Genomic DNA, 25,343 nt, shown 5'->3' on the forward strand with positions numbered 1-25,343 from the left:
GCTTGGGAGGGTGGAGGGACAGTGCAGGAGGGGAAGACCCTCTATGAGGTGGATTGATTCAGTGACTGGGGTAATCAGGATGGGTGTATTTGAGACGGTGTTAATTGGTACAGGACAGGACAGAGCAGAGTTTAGGGCTGTTGTACATAGGGTCACTATGAGTTGCAAGCGACTTGACAGCACATAACAACAACAATTCCTCCTAAACAGTTCTCTTCCTCATCTGTTTCAATGCAGTATACATTATTTATCCACTCTTAGTTTCCCACCAACCCCTATGTCAGTCCTGATTTACAACAGTGATACTATGCACTATTTGTCCTTTTGTGACTGAGATATTTCACTCAGTATAATGTCCTCCATGGGCACCTATTTTGTATAATATTTCATGAGTTCCTTGTTTTTCAATGCAGCATAGTATTCCATTGTGTGACTATACCACAGTTTCTCTTATCTATTCGTTTGTTGATGGGCAGGCACTTAGGTTGTCTCCATCTCTTTGCTATTGTGAACACAGCAGCAATAAACATGGGTGTGCATATATCTGGTTGGGTGGCAGTTCTGGCTTCTTTGGGATATATTCCCAGAGTAGAACTGCTGGGTCAAATGATATTTCTATTTCCAACTTTTTGCATAAATGCCATAGTTCCCTCTTTAGTGGTTACACCATTTTACAATGCCACCAACAGTAAATAAGAGTTCCAGTTTCTCTGCAGCTTTGCCACCTTTTGTTGTTTGCTGTTCTGTTAAATTTTGCTATTCTTACATAGTTGTTTTGATTTGCATCTCTCAGAGCTAGGGATTTTGAACATTTCTTCATGTGTTTGTTGGCCATCTGAATGTCTTCTTTGGTGAAATGTCTGTTCATATTCTGTGCCCATTTTTTAATTGGGTTGTTTACCTTTATCTTGTAGTGGAAGCTTCCGATTCTTCTGTCAAAAAAATTAGTGAACAGTTTTTCAGTGTTCCTCATTGGCAAGTTTCTGTCTTAGACAGGTTCTGGTTTTCACAGACTTGACTGTACGACATATTCACTTACAAACTCCACTGTCATTGCATTGAGTAAGAACCAGACCCTCCAGCAGGTTTGCAGGACTGTAAATCAGAGACTGCCCATCTTTAGCCCATGGAGCAGCTAATGAATTTAAACCGCTTGCTTGCCTTTAAAGGGTTGGAAGTACAGCTAGCCCACTAGGCCACCAACGCTCCCTAAACTCTTAGTCATTTCCTATTTTACCACATTTTAACTATAAAATGGACTTTTTCAAATTATATTTAAGAATTAAATTGCTGGTGGCATTTACATACACATGTACCTTTCTATTTTTAGTTTTCTGGTTAGCAAATAATGTGCCTTTTAAAAAAACACTTCAGAAATGCAGAATGTGTAAGTCCTTCCCTTTAAAAAAAATCACTGAGCATAGTGTTCTGTATCTTACTTTAGAATTTTTCTAAGCATATTGGACTATATATTGTCTTTTTTTTTTAAAATGTATTATTTTTACGTGTATTGTCAAATCAGATCTGACTGGTACAGGAGGAGATTGCCCCCTGCTTCTCCAGCAGAGCATCTGGTGGATTTGAACCGCGTACTACTGGGATTGCAGTGCAGCGTCTTGCCACTAGGCCACCAGAGCTCCCTCATATTGTCATTTTTAATAAAACTATTTTGTTTCAATTAATTTACTTGTTAAGTAGAAATTCATGTGTATAGATATATATATATAATCATTGTATAAATACACTATAAATTATTTCGTTTTACTAACCTCTTTATGGGGAGCTCTGGTAGCTTAGTGGTAAGGAATTGTGCTGCCAGATGAAAGGCATACAGTTCAAATCCATCAGATGCTGCACAGAAGGATGGCCAGTCTCTTTCCCTAGCAATTTACAGCCTCTGATCTGTTTCCTACTCAGCAGCGCATAACAATGGCAACAATCTCTTGCTAGGAGATAGGAAATTAAGTATTTTCTAATTATTTTACTTACTGCAAGAAAGTAATTTGTATAGAGTTACTACTTCAATAATGGTTAAATCGTAATAGAGAAATACAAGAACAATGCAGTTAGTCTATGTTGTTGGGTCATAAGCAACTCAGATAGCACATAACAACAACAAAGACATGTTTGGAGGCTCATGTGTCAAGGGGCTGAATTCTGGAATCTGGTTTCTCTTACCTTGATGAGGGTCCGGTATGGATTGGTTGGTTGGTCTCTCCCCCTTCACAGTTGGGTGTGAGCTGATTGAATTTGCCAGGATTTAGCTAACAATGAGCTGTGAGCTGGAAGCCATTTTGTTTAGAGTCAGCCAGGTTGGCTGCCCTCAGGCCTGGTATTAATTGTGTTTGGGATGAACATTCTTCTAAATAGTACAGCACTTGTCTGTCATTTTTCTGTACTGAAGTAATTTGGAGCTGCTATTCAGTATGGATTGAGGCTCAATGTCTCACCACTGGACCAATTGGCAGATGGATGGTGAAGAGATTGTTAACAACTTTAGTCTGCTTGGCTCCACAGTCAACACTCTCGGCACCAGTAGCCAGGAAATCAAAAAACGTATTGTGATGAGAAAGTCTGCTGTTAGGGACCTCTCCAGGGTACTGAAGAGCAATGGTGTCACTCTGGAAACTAAGGTGCATCTGATACAGGCTATGGTCTTTGCAGTCACTTGTTATGCATCAGAGAGTTGGATAATGACTAGGGAAGATAGAAGGAGAATTGATGCCTCTGAGCTGTGGTACTGGAGAAGAGCATTGAGGGTACCATGGACTGCTAGGAAAACAAACAAATTCATCCTGGAGAGGGTTAAACCAGGCTGCTCCTTGGAGGCAAGGATTCTGGGCTTCGTCTGACATACTTTGGACATGTTGTAAGGACGGACCAGTCCTTGGAGAAGGGACATCATGCTTGGGAGGGTGGAGGGATGGCGCAGGAGGGGAAGGCCCTCTATGAGGTTTATTGATTCAGTGACTGGGGTAATTGGGGTGGGTGTGCAGAGACAGTGCGATTGGTGCAGGACAGTAGAGTTTAGGGCTGTTGAACATAGGGTCGCTATGAGTCGCAAGTAACTAGACGGCACATAACAACAACAGCATAGTGCTGAATGCTGTGCTATTGGTGTGCCATAACGGTTACCCCTCATGGACAGTTTGGTGGAGCTCCCAAATTGATTCAGGTTTGGAAGCAGAAGTGGCATCCACTTCCTAAACCACATGCCTCTGGAAACTATAGAGAAATGATGATAGTTATAGTACACAGTCCAGGTCTTTTGTTTATGGGGTCGCTAGGAGTCATGTTCAACAACATTTAACAGCAGCAACAGTAACCATCAAGTCAGAACTTACTCATTGCTGACCCTCCAGCAAATTTTCAGAGATAGTTAATAAATAGCCTGGGAGAAGATGCCCATCTTTCTCCCAGGGAGTAGCTGATGAATTTGAACAGCATGCCTTTGCATTAGTAGCACAATTCTTTACCACTATGATTAACTGAAAAATTATGTCTTTTTTTAGTTTGCACCTGCTTATTTGTATTGATTGTATCTGGGGATTTCATTATTGTATCTTTTGGTTGTCTCATACATACATAGAAGAAGACCCTCAATGAGGTGGATCAATTTAGTGATTGGGGCATCAGAGACAGTGAGTGTGTCAGAGACAGTGAGGTTGGCACAGGATAGAGCAGGGTTTAGGGCACTTGTACATAGGGTCACAAAGAGTCGCAAGCAACTTGATGGCACATAACAACAGTCATCTGTTACTATTTTTAATACTATGGTCACCACTCATTGGTTCAACAAAGATTTATTGAGTACCTCCATTAATGGGTACTGTTGGGGTACATGATGTAGTGTGGTACAGTACGTATAAGAGTTAACTTTTATTCTATACATTACATGCATTTCTTCTCATTCTCTGTCCTTCAACTTGAGGTTGGGTATTTCTAATAGACTATAGTTTGGAAACCTTATTATACTCAAATTTGGTTTTTTCTTCATGGATTTGAAATTTTGTTTTAAATCAGGAAAGGCTTTTTCTAACTAAGATCATAAAACGTCTACCTAATCATCATGGTTTTGTTACTTTGAAATCTGTGATTCTCTATACAAAGAACATAGATATCTAGCTTTATGTGTTTAAAGGTTGTGTGGAATGAATACGAAACTAGGAGGATGACTGCACAGATGCTAGCTCTAATATATTTCTGAATGTATTTCAAATGTATTTCTGAACTTGTACAAATAATTATTCTGGTCTTTGATCTATAAAATGAGAAATTACATAATCAAAGGCACAAACCTGGTGCTCTACAGTCAATTCCAACTCACAGCTACCTTCCATTGGGTTTCCAAGGCTACAAATCTTTCTAGGAGGAGATTGCCTGTCTTTCTTCTGTGGAGTAGCTGGTAGATTTAAACCACTGTGAGGAACCTGACACATGATATACCATCAGGGCTCCTTACTCCCAAATATAAGATTATTTCATTCTTAAGTAGAGTTGAAGGCCAAAAGCATGCTTGAAACCATGTATGTTAATACTAATCATAAACCTATTCCTTCTGCTTTGTTTTGGGCCTTTCACATGTTAGGCAAATGTGATAAGCATTTCACACAAGAAACATTTATTGCACCCAGTGCAGCTTGGATGTTTTCCTTCAGTACTATTGGGATTCTTAATGCTACTTTTTTTTTTTCTCTTTTTTCTTTTTTTTTAAAGAGGGCTCTGGTGGCATAGAGGTAAGAAGCTCATGATTTAAATCTACCGGCTGCTCCTTGGGAGGGTGGGCAGTCTCCTCCTATGGGATTTATAGCCTCTAAAAATGCGCTGGAGGGTCAACTTTGAGTGGTTGTGACTATATAGCACACAGTAACAATAACCACATGCTACTTTCTAAAATGCTTGCATATTAACCTCTTCTTTTGCGTACTGTGACTTTGTGTATTCTTTCCATCTTTTAATGCTTTTATATCCTTTCACCATATTTAATTCAGTCTGAGTAAATAATCCAAAAAGACTATGTGACCATGGGAAAGATTAAAGGAATACTCATTAACAACCTGTGATACAAAGATGGTACAACTTTGTTGAAAACAAAGATAACTAGCACTTAATGATAAAGATCAAAGACTCCAACCTTCCATGTAAATTATACCTCAGTTTCAAGGAAACAAAAATCCTCATACTTGACCAATAAGCAACACCATGATAAACAGAGAAAAAAATTGAAGTTGTCAAGGATTTTGTTGCATCCCTTGTGAAATATCAACATATTTCAGTGGCTGCCAAGAGCCTCTGAAAGTGCTAGAGAGTGAGGATGTCAGTTTAAAGTCTAAAGTACACCAAATCTAAGCCTTGATATTTTTTTTCTATCATTTCATATGCATATGAAAGTTGACAGTGAATAACCTAGACTAAAGAATTGATGCCTTTGAATTATGATGTTAGCAGAGAGTTGTTTGGTTTGTATGTGTGTGTGTTTTTGCTTTTGATAATCTGCTTAATGAGGACCTCAGAGGCCAAAAAAGCATCATACTTCTTGGTCAACTTTTTTTTTCCTTCTTTTATGTTATATGGTTTGCTCATAAAGTTCATATACATAGTATTTCACACTATTCTTCATTCTTATTATACTTCATACAATCATTCCCATACATTATGTTTTATAATGCCAATCACCATTGGACCTAGCCCGTCATTACCAAATCTGGTCCCCGCTAGATCCATCCCATTTCCTTCACCCCCTCGCTCTACCCACCAAACTGTGAAACCCTGTAGTTTTGCCCTTACCCATCCTCTCCTCTCTGCTCCCACTTCTTCCCACCCTTGCATCCCCATACATGTTTTACTAGTTATTCTTCTGTTTTTACAATACTAGTTTTATATAGCATTTGTCCTTATGAGACTGAGTAATTCAGCGTAATGCTCTCCATTCTCTCCCAAGTTATGTAGTATTTTTCAAAATCACGGCTCCTGAGTGCTGCAATAGTATTCATTGTGTGAATGGACCACAATGTTTCAATCCAATCAGTTGTAGTTGGACATTTTGGCTGTTTCCATGCTCTTATAATGGTGAATTAACACTGCTGTGAACATTAGTGTACAGATCTGTTTGTGTCTTAGTTCTGATTTCCCTTGGATATGTTCCTAGTGGTGGTATGAATAGCTAAGCATACGGAGTTTCTATGTTCAGCTTTTTCAGGTAATGCTCGGCCAGCTTCTTATTCTTGTTGAGTTTTTTCAGCCCTTTCAATGTCTCCGTTGGGGATATCCACAGCATTAGCTTTATTGCCATGCTGCTGATCCGCAAGCACACACCCTGCAAACTTCAGGCATGAGGCAGACATAAGCCTGATGGTTCCCCAAGAAGCATTTGTCCTTCCGAGGGTCATAGTTCTTCAGACTGCTTTGCAGCTTCACTGTTTCAGATATCTTTGTGCATTCACACTGGTTACCATGCCAGGCTCCTGCACTGCCTCATAGAGGGTGTTGTTGGAGACTTTGCTCCTCATGGTTCTTAGCACCACAGTGACCAGAAAAAAGCTGGTGGAGAATTTTTAATAAACCATGGAATGCCAAAACAATAAAAAAAAAAATCTGTCTTGAAAGAAGTGCTGTGAGGATGATCCTTCAAAAGCAGATATGGTGAGAGTCCATGTCACACACTTTGGATTTGGTCATAGGAAGATGCAGTCCTGGAAAAAGACATCATGCTTAGTAAAGTAGAGAGTCAGGAATAAAAGAGACAACCCTTAATGAAATGGATTGATACAGTGACTACAGCAGTAGGCTTAAGGACAGCAGTAATTAAGGGTGCTGTAAGACCTGGCAGTATTTAATTGCGTTGTACATAGAGTTGCTAAGAATCAGAGCCGACCAACTCTGTGTCATCTAGCAACATAGTAACAAGCTTTTCAGACTAAAAAGAATTCTGAAACAAACTCTAAGTAAGCTGCAAATATGTAATACTCTAATGTCCTAATAATGTGCAGTCTTTATATGTTGTAGTTGTCATATACCGTCAAGTCAGAATTGACTCATAATTGACCCTCTAGATTTTCAGAGGCTATAAATTTTACTTGCACAGAAGGAAATTGGAAAATTACCCGTCGCTCTTCTTTGGAGCAGCTAGTAGATTTTTTTAGAAGACATGCTTACATGAAAACTTATTTTGGGCAATAATAAGATTTTCTGTCAAAATCTGGAAGGTGACATAGTTCTAATAGTCTAGAAGCTCCTCAGTTAGTTCTGACTTTGAATAAAAGAATTTGTAACAGAGGTCAGAGCCTCCAGCAGGTTTTCAGAGGCAGTTAATCACAAGGGAGGAGGCTGCCCATCCTTCTCCCACAGAGCAGCTAGTGGATTCAAACTCTGTGCCTTCAAGTTTGCAGCGCCACTTCTTACACTATGCCACCAGAGCTCCTTCTGGTGATGTTTTATGTGGGGAAATTCTTTGCCAGCATTTTAAAAATAAGAATGTTACCAGGGTTGGCAAAATTGGAAAAATATCTACAGAAGACTCAAGCAAGATCCACACCTCATTCCATACACAAAACCAACTCAAGGTGGATCATGGACCTAGGACTAAAACCAAGGACTATAAACTTTATTAAAGAAAAGCTTGAAAGAACTGTAGACATCCTAATCCACAACATCAACAGTCTTCCAAGCATCCTGAAAAATCTACAACCAGGAGAGGATAAAATAAATGAATGGGACCCTCTAAGAATCAAATCTCTATGGCACATCCAAAAACTTCTCCAAAAGGGTAAAAAAGGAAGACTGGGAAAAAGTATTTGGTAATAACATGTCAAGTAAGGGACTTATATCTAGAATTTATAAAATACTCAAGCACTACAACAAGATCAAGGTAAACAACCCAATTGAAAAATGGGCAAAGAATTTGAACAGACATGTCACCAAAGAAGACATTCAAATGGCCAACAAACACATGAAGAAATGTTAAAAATCCCTAGCTCTAAGAGAGATGCAAATTAAAACAACTATGAGATATCATCTCACCCCAGTCAGAATAGCAAAATTTAACAGAACAGCAAACAACAAATGCTGGCGAGGTTGTGGAGAGAGATTCACTGTTGGTGGAAGTGTAAAATGGTGCAGCCACTATGGAAGGCAGTATGGCACTTTCTCAAAAAGTTACAAATAGAAATACCATTTGACCCAGCAATTCCACTACTGGGAATATACCCCAAAGATACCATAACTGCCACCCAAATAGATATATGCACACCCATGTTTATCACAGCTTTGTTCACAATAGCAAGGAGTTGGAAACAACCTAAGTGCCCATCAACAAACAAATGGAAAGAGAAGCTGTTGTATATTCACACAATGGACTACTACGCTGCATTGAAAAACAAGGAACTCATGAAATATTATTCAACAGATGATCCTGGAGGACATATGCTGAGTGAAATATCTCAGTCACAAAAGGACAAATACTGCTTAGTGCCAGTGTTGTAAAACGGGACTGGCATGGGGTTGGGAGAAAGACTAGAAAGATCGGATAAATTATGTATACTGCATTCAAACAGATGAGAGAGAGAACTGTTTAAAAAGATATATATGATTAGGTATTGTCATGACAGGAGTCCAGAATGAAGGCTGCATAGTGGAGTGGACTTGGGGGGGAGGGATTGTATAACAATCAAAGACTTTTACTTTTCAAAGAGAAGAACGAACTGGAGGGGAGGGATAGGCAGGTAGAAAAGTACAACAATGAATGGAAATCCAAAATCTCTGTAAAGTTTCATTAAAATTAATAATAAAAGAATGTTGCCAGGAAAACATGGTTCTGTCTCCAGCACAACCTGTCGTGGAGATGAGTTGGAATTGAAAAAGCAGATGTCTTATTATGTGTGCCAGGATATTTTTTTTTTATTTACTTGCTACACATCTGAAAGTTGGACAGTGACTAAGGATGAAGAAGAATTGATGCCTTTTAATTGTGGTGTTAGGGAACTGTACTGGGTATCCCATGGACTTCCAAGAGAATAAATAAGTCTATCTTTGAGAAAGTATAGCCAGGAGGTTTCTTGGAAACAAGGATAGTGACACTTCATCTCACATACTTTGGTCATGTTGTTAGGAGGATCCAATCCTTGCAGAAGGTCATCGTGCTTAGAAAGGTGGAGGGTCAAAATAAGAATAACACACCCTTAACAAGTTAGACTAACATAGTGATTGTAACAATGGGCTCAAGAATATTGTAGTTGGTGAGGGGGGAGACAGGATAGGATGAGGTTCAGATTTGTCATTCATGCCTTGGCTATGAGTCACAATTGACTTAACAGCACATAACAACATATAGGAGACAGGATATGAGCTTCCCAAATCTGTCTCCAGAAGCGAAGGTTCTAAGGAGAGATTTGTAGGTTAGGTTAAGGATTTGAGTAAAAACTCATTTTATTAAGCACTCTTTTTTTTTTCTGTGTACCATCAAATCAGATCTGACTGGCATAGGAGGAGATTGCCTCCTCCTTCTCCAGCAGAGCATCTGGTGGATTTGAACCGCGTACCTCTGGGATTGCAGTGCAGCATATTCAGCACTCTTAGGAGGGAAAGGAAGGGTTATCTTCCAAAAAAGAGAGATTATGCAATTCAGTAGGCACACTCATTTGTCTTTCAAGATGGCATCTTTCTGGTTAGCTGTCGGAGTTATCATAGAACATGTGCCACTGGTTTTCTTCTTTGAAGATGTCCTCTGTCTGCTTAGGTCCTTGGTCATCACCAGACAGGCCTTTTCAAGGTGTCTGTCCTTTAGACAGTCATGCAGAGGTCACTCACATGGCAGGTGGAAGTTTTAGCAGAGTAAAAACATTGTTAAAAAAGGAACATTTTCTTTTACTTCAATATTTCTTTCCTTTGTTTTGGTCTCTACATTATAATGCAAATTTCAGGGTCTCTTCTGGTATCCATTTAGTCTTCTCTTTCTCCATAGATGATGTCTTTGATATCATCCCACAACTTGTCTAGTCTTTAGCTATTAATGTTCAGAGCATCACATCTATTTTTGAGGTAGATGTTTTATAAATTCAGTTGCAATAGACTCAAGGTTATATTTTGGTTTTGTTTTTGTTTTGTTTTTTTTTTTTAATTTTGTGTACGTGTACCGTCAAATCAGATCTGACTGGTACAGGAGGATATTGCGCCTCCTTCTCCGGCAGAGCATCTGGTGGATTCGAACCGTGTTCCTCTGGGATTGCAGTTCAGTTTCTTGCCACTAGGCCACCAGAGCTCCCCTATATTTTGGTTCTCTTGGACTTGTTTTCATTTTCTTCATCTTCAGTTTGGAATTGCACATTAGTAATTGATGGTCTTTTCCACAGTCAGCCTCTCCCTTTGTTTTGACTGCTCATATTTAGCTGCTCCATTGACTTTTTCCACAGATGTTGTCACTCTGATTCCTGTGTAGTTCATCAGATGAAGTCTGCGTATATAGTTCCATCACATCAGGAAGGATGTGTGTCAGGATTTTATCCTTTCTCCATACCCATTCACTCTATTCTGAGCAAATCATTTGAGATGCTAGACTATATGAACAAAAATAGCATCAAGGTTGGAAGAAGACTCATCAGTAGCCTGTGTTATGTAGATGGCACAACCCTATTTGCAGAAAATGAAGAAAACATGAAGCCCTTGCAGCTGAAAAAAAAATCAAAGACTTAAACCTCCAATATATATATCCTATATCAATGTCAAGGAAAGAGATATTTTCTCCACTGGTCCAATAGTTAACATCATGATGGGTGGAGTAAAGATTGAAGTTGTCAGCAATTTCATTTTACTTGGGTACACAATCAACCAGTCAAGAAATCAAAAAATGTGTTGCTTTTGGCAGATCTGCTGTCAAGGACCTCTTCAAAATGATAAAGAATAAGGATAGTTTTTTAAATGCTAAAGTACACCTGATCCAAGCCACTGCTCAGTTACTTTCAGTTGCTGCCTAAACATCTGAAAGTTGGAAAAAGAAAGACTAAAAAATAATTGATGCTTTTGAATTGCAATGCTGGCAAAGAGTATTAAAAATTTATCTTGGAGGAAGTGGAACCAGAGTGCTCCTTAATAAGGAGGCCTCTCTCAATTGTCCTTCTTAACCAAAAAAAGTAGATATTAGCTGCCAAAATTTCTATGTCTGGTATCTCAGTAAAAATTTAAAAACAGCTCTCTAATAAAATAATTTAGGATATTTCCCCAAAATGTTCATATAATGTTCATAAAAGATAATACATTCTGTGTTAACATGTTCAGGCTTTTTTATCTGTTAATTCTATTGTTTTAATTCTTTATTTTGTTAAGGACTTGCCATTGTGACCAAATACATCACAAAGGGCTGGAAAGAGGTCCATGAATTGTATAAGGAAAAAGCACTTTCTGTGGAGACTGAAAAATTACTAAAATATCTGGAAGCTGTAGAGAAAGTGAAGCGAACAAAAGATGAACTCGAAGTCATTCATCTAATAGAAGAACATAGGTTAGTTAGAGAACATCTTCTCACAAATCACTTAAAGTCTAAAGAGGTGAGTAAATGATAATATGTAATTAAATAAGCCCCTGAATGGTTTGTGCTCAACTGCTCCCTTGAGTGTGGTAGTTTGAACTCACCCAGCAGTGCCATAGAAAGTAGCCTACAGTCAATGTCTGTGAAGGCAGTGGTGATTTTTGTTGTGTACCATTGGAACCAACCCATAGGTGACCCTATGGAGGATTTTCAGAGGCAGTTCATAGCACAGTTAACTGCCCATCCTTCTCTCACAGAGCAGCTATTGGATTCGAACCACATGCCTTTGGGATTGCAGCTCTAGGCCACCAGGGCTCCCCCAGAAAAACACCATGAAGCAGTTCTCCTCTAGCACATACTGGTACAATGAGTCAGAATTGATTCAGTGACAACACCTTTGGTTTTTTATGGTTAAATGTGAATATACTTTTTTAAAAAAATGTTTAATTATATATTCAATTTTTAAAATATTTATGTTATTAAGAACAGCCTATTTATTTAGAACACTTTTTACAAATATGTGGAATGTACTTGGCAATCAGTAAGTATAATTCTGCTTTAGAAAATATTCTGGTTAAGCCTTAACAATTTTTTTTTCTCTGATTAGTTTCAATATAGTTCACTTCCTTATCCTAGTAGAGAACATGTTAGTGTATTTGCTAACCCTTTAAACAGCACAGTTTTGTTCTCAGAGTGCTCTGAACCCCACATTAAAGGCTTAGAGAATATATTACATTTCACCTATTAAACCAACTCTGTATGTTTCTATCTGTATTACCTCAATAGATATGGAAAGCTTTGTTGCAAGAAATGCCTCTCACTGCATTGCTGAGGAATCTAGGAAAGATGACTGCCAATTCAGTACTTGAACCAGGAAATTCAGAAGTATCTTTAATATGTGAAAAACTGTGTAATGAAAAATTGTTAAAAAAGGTGAGCATTTTTAATGCCTTTTCTTACCTAACACTAATTTGAAATATTTGCTTCTAAATTTTAGAAATGCAATCAATGCCATTTTTAGGTGTTCTGAAATCTTTTTCTGAAACCAGATTACATTTGACTCTTAAATATAAGGTTAATATAACGTTATTTTCTTGAAAGCTGTTTTCATGTAAAATCAAGAAGATGAAAACCCAAAAAGATACATAATTGCTGCTGTTTTAACTTAAATTTTGCATTTGTTTTCTGTTGTCATGTTTCTAGGCACGCATACATCCATTTCATGTTTTACTTGCACTAGAAACTTACAAAACAGGACATGGACTCAAAGGAAAACTGAAGTGGCACCCTGATAATGAAATCTTGAAAGCATTAGATGATGCTTTTTACAAAACATTTAAGGTAATGATTTAATTTTATATTATATAAAATATTTTAATTTTGTATTAATAATTAAAACTATTTTGGGTTAGATGTTTACTTGTTTTCTTTAGTTCTTATAAATGCATCTACTTCTTACCAATGTTTCTAGTTCTACATATTAGATCATGAAAGTAAATATAAGCATTCTGTAAAATGGATGATCAGATCACATAATAAAATGGAGGATGATGACATCACTATGTAAGTGCCAAAATTATGGCTCAGTCAAGTTGATAAATAGCTTTAGCCATTACACCAGTTTTACTGTTCACTTTATACCTCACCTTGTATTTCACATTGTACTACTAAACATTTACCATCAATTCAAAAGTAATTGGAGAGCGGATTTTTTACTATTGCTGTAAATGTGAAATAGCAAATAATTAAGAAATTAATAAACTATAGATATTTGTTGCTGTTACTGTTGTTGTTGTTATGTGCTGTTGAGTCAGAACCAAGGCATCGCTGATTTTCCCAAAAGGTTTTCAGAGACTGTAAATTGCACTGATGGAGATTGCCCCTCATTCTCCTATGAAGCCACTGGTGGAATTGAACCAGCTGCCTTTGGGTTAGAAGTACAACCCCTTTAGGCACTAGGCCACCAGAACTCCCTTATGGGTATATATAATGAATCTTACAAATAGCTGAAAGCCGGAAATACCAGAAGAATTTCTGTGTTTCATTGATTATGCAAAGGCGTTTGACTGTGTGGATCATAACAAACTGTGGTCGACTCTGAGAAGAATGGGAATCCCAGAACATTTAATCGTGCTAATGCGAAACCTATACTTGGACCAAGAGGCAGTTGTCAGAACAGAGCAAAGAACACTGCATGGTTCAAAATTGGGAAAGGCGTACGCCAGGGATGTGTCATATCTCCATACCTTTTCAACCTGTATGCAGAACAGATTATCTGGGAGGCTGGGCTCTGTAAGAAGTGTGGCATCAGGATTGGTGGAAGATCTATTAACAATCTGCGTTATGCAGATGACACAACCCTGCTTGCTGAAACTGAGGAGGATCTGAAATGCTTGCTGCAGAGGGTCAAGGACTGCAGCCTTCAATATGGTTTGAAGCTCAATGTAAAGAAGACAATGATTCTCACCACTGGGCCAATTGGCAGCATCAGGATGGATGGTGAAGAGATTGTTAACGACTTTAGTCTGCTTGGCTCCACGGTCAACACTCTTGGCACCAGTATCCAGGAAATCAAAAAATGTATTGCGATGGGCAAGTCTGCTGTTAGGAACCTCTCCAGGGTACTGAAGAGCAATGGTGTCACTCTGGAGACTAAGGTGCATCTCATACAGGCTATGGTCTTTGCAGTCACTTGTTATGCATCAGAGAGTTGGACAATGACTAGGGAGGATAGAAGCCTTTGAGCTGTGGTGCTGGAGAAGAGTATTGAATGTACCATGGACTGCCAAGAAAACAAACACATTCACTCTGGAGAGGGTTGCTCCTTGGAGGCAAGGATTCTGAGGCTTCGTCTAACTTACTTCGGACATCATGTAAGGAGGAAGAGGTCCTTGGAGAGGGACATCATGCTTGGGAGGGTGGAGGGATGGCGCAGAAGGGGAAGACCCTCTGTGAGGTGGATTGATTCAGTGACTGGAGTAATCGGGATGGGTGTGTCAGAGGTAGGGAGATTGGCACAGGATAGAGCAGGGTTTAGAGGGTCGCTATGAGTTGCAAGCGACTAGATGGCATATGACAACAACAACAACAAATTGATGAGTGTGATAATTACCGTTTTTAATTGCCAGGTTTAAAAGTTTTCGTTCCTGTAGAGTCTTCTCTCTTTTGTTTTTCTTAAGAAATAAATGTCCTCTGTTTTGATAAGAAGTGGATTTTTTTTAATTTTTTTTTTAATTGGGGGGATTTGTATGTTTTTGTGGAGGGGTTTTATTATTTTGTCTTTTAGGACTAGAGATTCCATTTCAAAGCCAAGTTATTTTTTTGTTGTTGTTTTAAAAATTTCTTATTAGAAGTTCTTGCTCTACATATATGAAAAGACTTTTAAAAAGACTGTTGTGTGTGTAGATGATTCCTTAAAATAAAATCATTAACTAGGTTATTTTGTTTGATTTCACTATAAGAAAGTATGTTGAAACAATTCAGTCAAAAAATGAGTCTTCTACGTTAAAGTGCTTAACACATATGATTTGTTAAAAGTTCAGTCTACTTCTAATTTCAGTCATTGCATTTAATGATTGTTTTTCTTTGTTTCCTACTTTAGACGGTTGAGCCAACTGGAAAGCGTTTCTTGCTAGCTGTTGATGTCAGTGCTTCTATGAACCAAAGAGTTTTGGGTAGCATACTCAATGCTAGTGCAGTTGCTGCAGCAATGTGCATGGTGAGAAAACTAAGAAATTCTAGCAGTTTTTCTATTCTGAAAGTATGCTTAGAATGGTTCAAAACTATAACGTTAGGTATGATCAGTAATTGTCACTTATTTTTGTTTCTCTAGCGTTGGCACATATATTTGGCAAATATTCTAGCCTTCTAATGCTGAAAATCAATTTTTAAACTGTATTATTAAGTATATTGTAAAAAGCATTATTAAAGAATTGTTAAGAATAGAAAATTTTTACAACAAAAAAATTACTTGCCCCTACTAAAACCACAGTGTTGCACAGTTTGAGGGAGGGAGGCAAGAAAAGGGGAAGGATCCAAGCCAAAAGACAGAGTTATGATGGGCAAGGTCCAGTGGTGATTGATTTTATGAAATATCATACATGAGAATGATTGTATGAAACACAGTGTGAATGAAGAATAATGTGAAACACAATGTATACCAAACTCTGTAAGCAAATCAATAAAAAAAGGGAATACACAACTATAACTTTTGTTCCATGAACTCATTTATTTATTGAATTGACTAAATTTCATAATATTAATGTAAGTTGAAATCTGGAGAAACAAAGCATATAAAGAACTCATTGAGAGTAAGATTTCTTAAGTTGAACTTTGTTTTGAACCTTTAATGTACTCTTTTATAAATGTTAGAACTCAAATTAGGAAGTTATCAAGTTTTTTGAATGGAAATAACAAAAATCATCACCCAAGAACAGGTGAAAGAAAATAAATAAATAAAAGACAGCTTAATAGGCAAAAACTAAAATATATATATATTTATAGTATTTTTAAGAAAGCAGATAATGCTTAGGAAAAAATTGCAGACTATAAAGTTAAAAAGATCAAAGATCAATCCAAAAACTTTAGTTCTGTCACTGATAGCAAATAAATCAGAAGCAAGCTGCTTAAGTTTTCTTCTTTGCCACTTGTCCTTATTTAATAAACTGAGAAGATGGATATATATTCATTTAACTTCAAAGAATAATTGTAGAAACTAGTTTCTTTGTGGTAAATACTTGGAAAATTTTACTACCATTACATACAACTCCAAAATTGGATAATACAGGTTTAATAATACAGTAAAAGTCATAGAGTATTTCTCTTAGAGCTGTGGGTTTATGGATATAGTAAAACTTGTGTATCTGAACCTTTATAAAGAGGAAACTGCTCATAGATGAAAACCTCATATTTTCTGTGAAATTGAATGATCATTCACTCAATGTCATTGAGTCAAAACTAACTCAGCTCACCTCCAGAGCCTCTGAACTTCATGGGAGGAGATTACCTGTCTTTCTCACTTGGACTCAGACTGCCTGCTTTCAGTTCGGCAGCATAACAACTCTTTACCCATTAGGCCACCAGATATCCTTAAATGAATGAAAGGTGGTAAGTAAGACTGCACATGTCAAAGGCTGAAAGCTTGCATGATCTGGTAAAGCAAGGCAGGTCCATTAAGTTATAGTTGTTACAGGATTCACTCAATGCATTATATATTCATTTCCTCAGAACTTGCTGAAAATTACTATTATTGAATTTTTCAGGTTGTCACACGGACAGAAAAAGATTCTTACATAGTTGCTTTTTCAGATGAAATGGTACCATGTCAAGTTACTGCAGATATGACTTTACAAGAGGTTCTAATGACTATGAATCAGGTAAAAACTAGTTTGTTATATTTACGTAATATACATTTTGTAAGAATTGTTTTATCTTCATTTTTTCAGGAGAAACAAAATCAAGAAAGCATATACAATCTTCAAGAAGGCCTTTATTTTAAAAAATTATTATTCATTTCAATGAAAATTTAGAGACTTTGGGTTTCCATTCATTCATTGTTGCACTTATCTTCCCTCCCAACCTTCCCCCCAGTACACTACCCTCTTGGAAAAGTTAAAGAAAAATTCTCTTATTGTTTTACAAACCCTCCCCCAGGTCCACTCCACTATGCAGCCTTCACTCTGGACTCCTGTCATGACAAAAACACTTAATCACTTATCCCTCGGAAACAGTTTTCTCCCTTATCTGTCTCAATGCAGTATACATTTTTTAACCCATCTTTCTCAGTCTCCCCCCAACCCCGATATCAGTCCTGTTTTACAGTGGCACCATGCAGTATTTGTCCCTTTGTGACTGAGATGCTTCACTCAGTATAATGTCCTCCAGAGTCACCCATTTTGAATAATATTTTATGAGTTCCTTGTTTTTCAATGCAGCGTAATATTCCATTGTGTGAATATACCACAGCTTCTCTATCCATTCATTTGTTGATGGGCACTTAGGCTGTTTCCAACTCCTTGCTATTGTGAACAAAGCTGCAATAAACATGGGTGTGCATATATCTGCTTAGATGTCAGTTATGGTCTCTTTGAGGTATATTCCCAGTACTGGAATTGCTGGGTCAAATGGTATTTCTATTTCCAACTTTTTGAGAAAGTGCCATACCGCCTTCCACAGTGGCTGCACCATTTTACACTTCCACCAACAGTGAATAAGGGTCCCAGTTTCTCTACAACCTCACCAGCATTTGTTTCTTGTTGTTCTGTTAAATTTTGCTATTCTGACTGGGGTGAGATGATATCTCATAGTTGTTTTAATTTGCATATCTCTTAGAGCTAGGGATTTTGAACATTTTTTCATGTGCTTGTTAGCCATCTGAATGTCTTCTTTGGTGAAGTGTCTGTTCATATCCTGTGCCCATTTTTCTATTGAATCATTTACCCTTATCTTATTGTGGTACTCAAGTACTTTCTAAATTCTGGCTATAAGTCCCTTATCTGATATGTCTTTACCAAATACTTTTCCCAGTCTGTGGCTTCCCTTTTTTACCTTGTTGGAGAAGTTTTTGGATGTGCATAGGGATTTGAGTCTTAGAAGATCCCACTCATCTATTTTCTCTTCTCATGGTTGTAGGTTATATACTATTTTTAAACAGAAAGATAGTGTGAAAAATAGTGTTAACTAATATGGAAACCAAAAACCTTACTTACAGAAAAGCTTAGTTATTTACAAAAATCTTCTTGTTCTGTGTTAGATCCCAGCAGGTGGAACTGATTGTTCTCTTCCAATGATCTGGGCTCAGAAAACAAACACAGCTGCTGATGTCTTCATTGTATTCACTGATAATGAGACCTTTGCTGGAAGTGTTCATCCTGCTGTTGCTCTAAGGGACTATCGGAAGGTAAAATTAATTTTAGTAATTTTTTTTTCTCACCCTTTTTGTGGTCATGCTATTGAGGTGGAACTGACCTAAAGCTGACCTTCAAAGGATTTTCAGAGGGTTTCATACAAAAGGAGCTGTCCATCCTTCTGGGGAACAGCTGGTGGATTTGAACTGCGTGCCTTTGGAATCTCAGTGCTGTTCTTTACCACTAGGCCACCAAGTACCTGCTATTCTTTTTAAAAAGAAAATATTCCTAGTTAAAACTTCTGCATCCATTGCCAATCATGAATGCAGGAGAACTTAAAATAAAAAAAAGTATTTGCCACATTAAAATGAGTTTTTTCCCACCACCTCTACCGATAGATATATCTAATACTAACCTATGCAAATAACATAAGTAGGTATTTTAACTTATTTATATTCGTTCCTTGCCCATTAGAGTACAGAGATACCAAATGGACTGCATCCATGGAAAACAATAATGGGAAAAACGCAACATAAGCTGTCAGAACAAGAATACGGGTTCCCTGGGGGAAAAAAATTCAATCAGTTGATAACATACAAATTCAAGTTCAACTGAAGAAAATGAAAACCAGTCTGAAAAAAAACTGAAGTATAACCTACCTAAATTTAGAGACCATCTCAAAAGTAGATATAATGGATATAGCTCATTGAACACTAATACCCAAAGACTTGAATTGTAAGATGATATTGTACATGAAGAAAGCAAAAAGGTCAATAAAAAGATAAGAAAGAACAAAAAGACTAAAAATAGGAACTCTGAAACTTGCTCTGGAACATAGAGTAGCTAAGCTTTATAAATGGAAGAAATGCGAAAGTATATGAGCTGAAAGAAGGTTTCTGAGGTCAATTGGAGAAGACAAATTCAAAGAAAAATTCTGATAATATGTGCAAAGACCTAGAGTCTGTAGACCAGCAGGGAAAAACACACTCAGCATTTCTCAAACTGGAGGACCTAAAGAAAAATCTTAAAGTTGCAATGATAAAGGATTCTGTGTACAAAATAGGGAACAACATAATTGTATACCAGTGTTCACAGCAGTGTTCTTTACCATCGCAAGAACATGGAAATAGCCAAAATGTCCAACTACAATCAAATAGATTGAGAAATTGTGGTACATTCACACAATGGAATACTATGCAGCACGCAGGAGCAATGATCTTGTAAATTTTACTACCTAACTTGGGAGGAACTGGAGAGCATTATGCTAAGTGAACTAACTTGGTCCCATATGGTCAAATACTGTATAAGACCATTATTATGGATTAAGGATGAAGATCTAAGGGAGGGGAGAATGGGAGCAGAGAGGTGAGGATAGGAGAGGGGTTAATCACAGGACCGCACAATTTGATGGGTAGTGAGCGGTGGTGAAAGAAATGAGAAGAATCCAGGGTGAAAAACAATGTATACAAACTTTGTAAATAAACTAGTATAAAATAATCTAAGGGGGGGGAAAGGTGGGGAAAGAATATGTGGGGGATGTACTTTAAAGAAATACAGAGTGATGATACCAAAACAGTCACTCCGTAATGAACCATTTCTGAAGGTAACATATAGTCCAGAACTAATGCTACTAAAGGAAGAAGTCCAAGCTGCAGTGAAGGCATTGACAAAAAACAAGTCTCTTAGAATTGGTGGAATACCAATTGAGATGTTTCAACAAATGGAGATAGTCTTTGTTTGTTGTTGTTATGTGCCGTCAAGTCGCTTGCGACTCATAGCGACCCTGTGTACAACAGCCCTAAACTCTGCTCTGTCCCGTGCCAATCGCACTGTCTCTGACACTCCCATCCCAATTATCCCAGTCACTGAATCAATCCACCTCATAGAGGGCCTTCCCCTCCTGTGCTGTCCCTCCACTCTCCCAAGCATGATGTCCTTCGCCAAGGACCGGTCTCTCCTCACAGCATGTCCAAAGTATGTTAGATGGAGCCTCAGAATCCTTGCCTCCAAGGAGCCACCCAGTTTAACCCTTTCCAGGACAAACCGGAGATAGTCTTAGACATACTTATTTATCAATGCCAAGAAATTTGAAAGATGCCTGCCTGATTAACTGACTGGAGAGATCCCTATTTGTACCGATTTCACAGAAAAATTATCCATATAGAAAATAACAAACAATATTGATACCACACATGAATAAAAGCTTGCTGAAAATAATTCAGATACCATTACAACACTACAGAGACAAGGAGCTGCCAGAAATTCAGGGTGCATATGGAAGAGAATATAGAATGAACGATATTACTGCTGATGTCGATATGGGTCTTGACTAGAAACAGAGACTACCAGAAAGATATTTATGTGTGTCTTATTGACTATGAAGAGTCAGTTGACTAGGCTGATCATTACAAATTATATTTTGTTATGATAACATTGAGAAGAATGGGAATTCCTTAACACTTAATTGTGCTCATGCAGAACCTGTACATAGGAAAAAAGACCAGTCATTTGAACAGAATAAAGGAATACTACTACAAGGTTTTAAATTGGGAAAGGTATAACTTGGGCTTATGTACTTTCATCGTATTTATTAAGGCTGTATACTGAGCAAACTTTAAAATGAAGCCTTTCAAGATTTAGAGATGAGCAAATCTGAGATTTGCTAGATTTCAAGCTTTTCCAGTATGTTCTCACTGTCTGCCATTATTTGTTACTATCCACACAAATGCCTTTTTATAGTCAATAAAACACAAACAGACATTCTTAAGGTATTCTCCACTTTCAGTGACGATTCACCTGGCATCAACAATAATATCTTTGGTACCTCAGCTTCTAAATCCAGCCTGAATTTCTAGTTCTCTTTCAGTGTACTATTCTAGCCATTTTTAAATTATCTTCAGCAAGATTTTACTTGCATATAATATTAAATTGTTCAGTAATTTTCACATTCTTTTGACTCACCTTTTTAGGAATGGGAACAAGTAGCAATCTCTTCCAGTTGGTTGGCCAGCTAAGTGCCCCCCAAATTTCCTGCCATAGCTTGATGAGCACCCCTACAGCATTATCTGTTTGTTGAAATATTTCAGTTGGTATCCCATCAATTCTTGGGGCCTTATTTCTTGCTAATTCTTTCAGTGCCGTTTGAATTTCTTCCTTCATCACCATTGGTTCCTGATCATAGGCTGCTTCCAGGAATTGTTCTGTGTCCACCAAAATTTACATGTTTGAATTATGATGTTGGCAAAGAATAGTGAATATACTGTGAACAACAGCAAACAAATCTGTTTTAAAGATACCACCAGAATGCTCCTTGAAAGCAAAAATGGAAGGACTTTATCTCATATTCTTTGGGTGTATTATTGGGACTGGGAGGCAAGGAGTCCCTTGAGAGAGACATTATCATGATTGGTAAAGTAGAGTCAGTAAAATAGAGACAGACCCTTGTAAAATGGATTGACACAGTGACTGCAGTGGGCTTACAGAAACGATCTGTAAGGATAGTGCAGGCTATGGAGTGCTTTGTTTTGTTAGTAATACTTTAAATATTTTGGTGATTTGAAGTACCTTTTGAAAAATGAAAGATTTGTAACTGAAAAACTTAATAAAAAGCTATACCTTATGTTATGTAGATATTTCTGTTTCCTAGTCAGTACTCCCCAATAGGACTTTGTGAAATTATAGAGATGTTCTATTATCTGTACTGTCCAATATAATACTCATTAGCCCTCATGGGTTATAGAACGCTTGAATGTAGGGGAATATACTTGAAATGTGACTGTAAGCAGAAAAGGGACTTACTGCTGCAGAGTAGTAGCCTTTCATATGGTTCTTCCAACAACCTTAGTATCACCTGAAACCTTTTTAGAACTGCAAATTTCTGGGAACCATTAAAGTACTGCTGAAACAGGAACTACTAATGAGACTTAGCAAAGTTTATTTTAACAAGCTTTCCAGAAGACTCAGAAGCAGGTTTGAGTTTACTAAGCAAGAATAAACAATAGATTTTGGAGTCAAGACAGCCTAGGTTCCCAGTCCTGAGTCCATCTCTTTTACCACTGTGAGCATGAGCAAATTACTCACTATAAATGGTAGTAATATTACTTATGTTTGTGATGGTTATAATAAATAAATATTAAAACATGTCTGACATAGTACACAGTCATTATTTTTCTCAAAATTGAATTAACCTTAAATTATAAGTTTAACATTGATTTTTCCCAGGACATCTGAAAATATGAAACGGACTTCTCTTAACCTTAAATTGCCATTTCAGTACAGGTTCTCACATGGAACATGTAAATACTGTTCACATATCAAAATCACAGGCTAAATTGACAAATCCAAAGAATACAGATGACACTACCCTGCTTGCTGAAACTGACGAGGACCTGAAGTGCTTCCTGCAGAGGTTCAAGGACTGCAGCCTCCGATATGAATTGGGGCTCAATGTCAAAAAGACAGATTCTCACCACTGGGCCAATTGGAAGCATCAGGATAGATGGTGAAGAGATTGAGATTGTTCACAGCTTTAGTTTGTTTGGCTCCACAGTCAACACTTTTGGCACCAGTAGCCAGTAAATGAAAAGGCGCATTGCCGTGGGAAAGTCTGCTGTTAGGAACCTCTCCAAAGTACTGAAGAGCAGTGGTGTTTCTCTGGAGACTAAGGTGCGTCTGATACAGGCCATGGTCTTCCCAATCACTTGTTATGCATCAGAGAGTTGGACAATAACCAAGGAGGACAGAAGGAGAATTGATGCCTTTGAGCTGTGGTGCTGGAGAAGAGTATTGAGAATACCATGGACTGCTAGGAAAACAAACAGATTCATCCTGGAAAGGGTTAAACCGGGTGGCTCTTTGGAGGCAAGGATTCTGAGGCTCCGTCTAACATACTTTGGACATATTGTAAGAAGAGGCCGGTCCTTGGAGAAGGACATCATGCTGGGGAGGGTGGACGGACAGCTCAGAAGGGGAAGGCCCTCTATGAAGTGGATTGATTCAGTGACTGGGGTAATCGGGATGGGACTGTCAGAGACAGTGCTATTGGCACAGGACAGAGCAGAGTTTAGGTTTGTTGTACATAGGGTCACTATGAGTTGCAAGCGACTCGTCGGCACATAACAACAACAATGTATATGCTAATACTCACTTTCCTAGTGCTTGATGTGTTGGTTGAAAATTTTTACTTCTGAGAATACCCTGACAGAACAAGTCCCAATGCTGCTGATGGAACACTCTACCCTAAAAGATGACAGATTTTGTAGAGACTAGCTTGGCAGCAGGAGTGGCATCCACTTCTATAAATTGCTCACCTCCAGAAACCCTGTGAACCTGGGGAAAGGATGAAAGTCACGCACACAAGTGTCGAGGATTTTCGTTCATAGGGTCGCTATGAGTAGCGTACGACTCAATAACACTTAACAAAACAACTACAACAACGGGGGGATTGCCATTGGTGCCCTAGTGGTAAAAAACTGCATTGCAATCCTTAAGACAACGCCATTCGAATCCACCAGCAGCTCTGTGGGTGAAGGATAGACAATCTCTTTCCTTAAGTTAACAACCTCTGAAAATCTGCTAGAGGGTCAGCTATATTTTGGTTCCAACTCAATGGTACACAACAACAGTGGGGAACTAGTAATTAAAAAACTATAATATAAAATTTTAACATATTTTAATGCTAGAAAATATTTGGTCTTTCTTTAAATGAAATGTAATTTTTAAATATTATTTTGATCTTTCCTTACAGAAAATGGGTATTCCAGCCAAATTGATTGTTTGTGGAATGACATCAAATGGTTTTACCATTGCAGACCCTGATGATCGAGGCATGTTGGATATGTGTGGCTTTGATTCTGGAGCTCTGGATGTAATTAGAAATTTTACATTAGATGTGATTTAACCATAAGCACCAGTACAATCCAAGGGATCCATTGCTATCAATGGATCTTGCTAAAAATCATAGCTACTTCTCAGCTACTCTTAATCCAGTGAAAGAGATATAGTAAGTACATGATGGAAAGTTACTTTACCAAAAAACAAGAAGAGGAAAAGTAAGACAAACCCAAAGTTCTTTCTGTCTACTAACCTAGATTTTGGGAACTTGGATTAGAAAATGTGTTAGCTTCCTCTATCTAAGAAGACTTCTTGTTAATAGGCACTGTAAAATAGTAGAACACTAGAATAGTTAATTGTTTCACTGGGGAATAATAATAATATTTGTACTTCAAAAAGGTGAGAACCAAAAAGAAATTCCATATCATGACACTTTAACAGCTTATGTGAAAAATTTGCTCAGATGTTTTCATCGAGAAAGGTCACCTTTGATAATTTCTAAATACTCTAAGATGCACTAGACCATGTAACTGTGATGGAGTATGAAAATCACCTGCAAACTTTTATACTAAAGATGGGAAATGCTAAGACATTTTGATTGAATTATAATGAGATTTTACCAATTCTTCTCAGAGTCTTCTAAGATCATAAAAATAACAAACCTTCTTATTAAATGAGAACTATATTTTCTTTCTGATGAGAAGAACATAAAGTTTGCATGTGCGAAGGAAGTCTAATTTATTTGGGGTTTTTATTCTTGTTTCATTAGCATGAGTGAGAAGTGTGACTTGATAGGAAGTGACTGGCACATGTTCTCATGCTTACTTTTTACTCGCTCTGAAAACACAAAATGTTTTGAGCATTTAATTTGCCCATCCTAATATTAAAAGTATAACAATTAAAATTCCAACAATAATCAGATTAGCTTTTTACTTACTTTTGGAAATTTTTACTTTAAACTGTTGTTATTTTGGGGTGATGGACAATTTTTGTAATTAAAAGTGTTGATAGTTTCCTATCATTTAGCCTACTGTACATTTTCCAACAAATCTTTAAGTGGTTTCAAACATGACATTAGATTTATTATTGTAGTAAATAATACATATATATGCTCTAACATTTGCCAGTTCACCAGTTTTTACGTGTAC

At 37.5% G+C, this 25,343-nt stretch overlaps 1 protein-coding gene across 1 annotated transcript in view; it reads left to right on the top strand.

Annotated features, from left to right (window-relative positions):
• Positions 1 to 24,894, top strand: part of TROVE2 (TROVE domain family, member 2) — a 29,152-nt gene extending 4,258 nt beyond the window's left edge. Inside the window, exons 2-8 of the mRNA XM_006889520.1 lie at positions 11,317 to 11,537; positions 12,305 to 12,451; positions 12,722 to 12,859; positions 15,120 to 15,236; positions 16,780 to 16,893; positions 18,270 to 18,416; positions 24,110 to 24,894. Of these exons, the coding sequence (XP_006889582.1) occupies positions 11,317 to 11,537; positions 12,305 to 12,451; positions 12,722 to 12,859; positions 15,120 to 15,236; positions 16,780 to 16,893; positions 18,270 to 18,416; positions 24,110 to 24,262 (1,037 nt within the window). The 3' untranslated portion in view covers positions 24,263 to 24,894. The remainder of the gene's footprint in view (positions 1 to 11,316; positions 11,538 to 12,304; positions 12,452 to 12,721; positions 12,860 to 15,119; positions 15,237 to 16,779; positions 16,894 to 18,269; positions 18,417 to 24,109) is intronic.
• The last annotated feature ends 449 nt before the right edge of the window (positions 24,895 to 25,343 follow it).

Source organism: Elephantulus edwardii, unplaced genomic scaffold (assembly GCF_000299155.1).
Source record: "Elephantulus edwardii isolate Elephantulus edwardi_28Jun2011 unplaced genomic scaffold, EleEdw1.0 scaffold00078, whole genome shotgun sequence".
Classification (NCBI taxonomy): domain Eukaryota; kingdom Metazoa; phylum Chordata; class Mammalia; order Macroscelidea; family Macroscelididae; genus Elephantulus; species Elephantulus edwardii.